General features: G+C 55.6%; 1 protein-coding gene across 1 annotated transcript; it reads left to right on the forward strand.

Moving 5' to 3' along the window:
- The first annotated feature begins 1,316 nt into the window (after positions 1-1,316).
- On the forward strand, positions 1,317-2,996 carry LOC120641303 (protein JINGUBANG). Its single transcript, XM_039917365.1, has one exon. It carries the CDS (start codon positions 1,507-1,509, stop codon positions 2,749-2,751), a length of 1,245 nt encoding a protein of 414 aa, XP_039773299.1. The 5' UTR covers positions 1,317-1,506; the 3' UTR covers positions 2,752-2,996.

Raw genomic sequence — 2,996 nt, forward strand, 5'->3', positions numbered from 1 at the left:
TTATCACACAATAATGCATAGGGACTTCCAATTCGAGTTGGACAATAAAGGCGGCCCAAGGCTGTCGACCTGTCGGCTTCCTGCAGCCTGTCTAGAAGTAGATGTAGTCACAGTTGCAGTGACAAAGCTGGCTTGTCCTGTACTCATGCTAAACTTTCTACTTGTCTTGTCATTCTCCCCGAGCTGACTTGGCCTCCAATGGTCCATTGAACACTGAGCGCGAGTCCTCCACCACTCGCGTTGCTGTTGATGCGATCGGCATACCCTTGCTCATTTACACCGTCCTTTTCTGAAGAAGTGAAGAACATACAACAACCTTGTATGTCACCGTGTGTTTTCCAAGCCTGATTTGTTGTTATCGCTTGTGATCGCAGCAACACAGTGCATCTCGTGATCAATGCCTCTTGAGAAAGCGGCGGCGGCACCAGTCAACAGTACCACCTTTTGATTTCACTGGGAGCAGATGCCCCCATGCTGTGCTGCACAAGTGTACTCCAAGTGAGACAGCAACCTTGGAATAGCTACAGGGATGGATTATGTGAGACCGCATGGGGGCAGTATATCGTCCTGAAGATCACAGTTCACAATCGCGAAAACTACATTCTGTACTGTGTTGTGATGTTGTCATTCAGAAAACTGCCTAGTTTAGTGCAGGATTTTTTACCCCCTTCTTTCTTCAGATGCGCGCTATTTTTCAGTTTATACCAAATAAAAGAAAAGGAACAAAATCCTGCTTAGCTCTTAATATTATATTCCTTTTTGAGATGCTATGCTATGCACATGAATGAACTGCACATGCTGCCGGAACAGATCGGCGACGAGATGAAGCGATGCCATGAACGCAAGCACCGAGGTATCATTGCACCGGTGACCTTTGTTCACGCAGAAGCAGAAGAGGATGTCTATGCTTGCTGAAAAAGTAGATAGGCAGAAAGGGAACTCGCTAGGGCTCCAGAAATGGTAGGGCAGATGCTGGTGTTAGGTATCATCGATCGGTTTATCCGCACGCGGCACGCAGTGGCTGCTGTTTCCCCACTTCGACGATCTCCTCTCTCTCTCTCTGACAACGGCGTCCGTCAACGCGCGGATAAGAACATACTACCAGCTTTAAAGAATTTTTCATGAAGTATCCAGCTGTGAAGGATCAAGGAGGGTTATGATTTTACTTTTGACCGTGGGTAGTTAAATTCTCGTTATCTGATCCAGACGCTTTACCGGTGCAAGATTTTGCTGTCACGATCTAGAGCACTCTCGTCTGTCCCTGCTCCCTTTTAAACGAGGCAAGTTGGTGCCATTTGGATTTGGCTGCTGTGCTGCACAAGCGCAATGGGGCCGGACCATGCTCTCTTGCTCAAGACCAAGTGGCAAGTGTGCGAATAAAGGAAATCTTATGCACCTTTCTGGATAAGAAATTCAGAATCACTGCATATACAATGGAACAAAGCCGCAATCTTTTTTTGTGCTTCCTTGCCGCTATCTTCTTGGCTCGTTAGGTTCTTCAGTTCCATGAATTCTGCCGGTGAGCAAGAGCCGAGCCAAATCCAGCATGAGCCCGTAGAAGCTATGCTTTCTCAGGCCGTGTCGCTCTCGTCGCAGCCAAGCCTTCCTTCTCTGCCGTCGCTAGGTCCCCGGGACCAAAACTTAAGCCCTTCCCACCACCAATGCCTCGCCACCCTCAGAGGCCACTCCTCCTACGTCTCCGCCCTCGCCGTCGACGGCGACTCGCTGTACAGCGCGTCGTCGGACGGCCGCATCAGGGCGTGGCCGTTGGACGGCGCGGGTGGAAGGCAGGAGCAGCAGCAGGGTGACGACGGTTGCAGCGCTACGGTTGTCGCCGCCGCCGCGTGCGACAGCTCCGTCAAGTGTCTTCTCGCCGTGGGCGACGGTCTCCTCCTCAGCTCCCACCAGGACGGCAAGATCAGGGCGTGGCGGGCCGGCCGCCGGAAGGACGGGACCCCACGCCTCGTCCTGCGCGCTGCCCTGCCGACCTGCGTGGACCGGCTGCAGGCGTCCCTGCTCCCGTGGAGCTACGTGCAGGTCCGGCGGCACCGGTGGCGCGCCTGGGTGCACCACGTGGACGCGGTCACCGCGCTGGCGGTGTCCCCGGACGGCGCGCTCCTGTACTCGGCGTCGTGGGACCGGAGCCTCAGGGTGTGGCGCCTGCCGGGCTTCCGGTGCGTGGAGTCCATCGCTCCCGCGCACGACGACGCCATCAACGCGCTGGCGGTGTCCCCCGACGGGCTCGTGTACACGGGCTCGGCCGACAAGAAGATCAAGGCGTGGAGGCGGCACCCGGAGCGGAGGAACAAGCACGTGGTTGTGCAAACGATGGAGCGGCACAGGTCGGCGGTGAACGCGCTCGCTCTGGGGGTCGACGGGACGGTGCTCTACTCCGGCGCGTGCGACCGGTCGGTCGTGGTGTGGGAGCGCGGCGGCGACTGGCGCATGGTAGCCACCGGCACGCTCAGAGGGCACAGGAAGGCGATCCTGTGCCTGGCGGCGGCCGGGGGCGTGGTGTGTAGCGGCTCGGCAGACAGGACGGTGAGGGTGTGGAGGAGGGGAGCGGAGAACACGGAATACACTTGCCTGGCCGTCCTGGAAGGCCATGGCGCGCCTGTGAAGAGCTTGGCGTTGGTGTACGGACGTGATCGCGGCTCGTCTGGCACCGGCGGCGGTTCTGCGCTTGTTTGCAGCGGCGCACTGGATGGGGAAGTGAAGATTTGGAGTGCGCTTGTTCCTTGCTTGCTTTAAAGTATATAACAACAGTAGTAGTTCATGTACACATTATACATTTATATACCATGGCATGATGCTGCCTGCGTGCTTTAACATTGAGATTGGCGTTGGGGGACTTGCTACACTTTGGTCCCTTGCAAAATGGTGTCAAGACCGTGTGTAAACGGTGTACTACCTGGGCACTGATCTAGTGATCTGGTCCTACGGTCTATGGCCTCAAATTTTGTGTCGGACCCTAAAAGAATTGGATTCTTATCTTA

Source organism: Panicum virgatum, chromosome 1K (assembly GCF_016808335.1).
Source record: "Panicum virgatum strain AP13 chromosome 1K, P.virgatum_v5, whole genome shotgun sequence".
Classification (NCBI taxonomy): domain Eukaryota; kingdom Viridiplantae; phylum Streptophyta; class Magnoliopsida; order Poales; family Poaceae; genus Panicum; species Panicum virgatum.

Coding starts and splice junctions, on each gene's coding strand:
- LOC120641303 (XM_039917365.1), top strand. CDS start 1,507: ATGAATTCTGCCGGTGAGCAAGAGCCGAGCCAAATCCAGCATGAGCCC.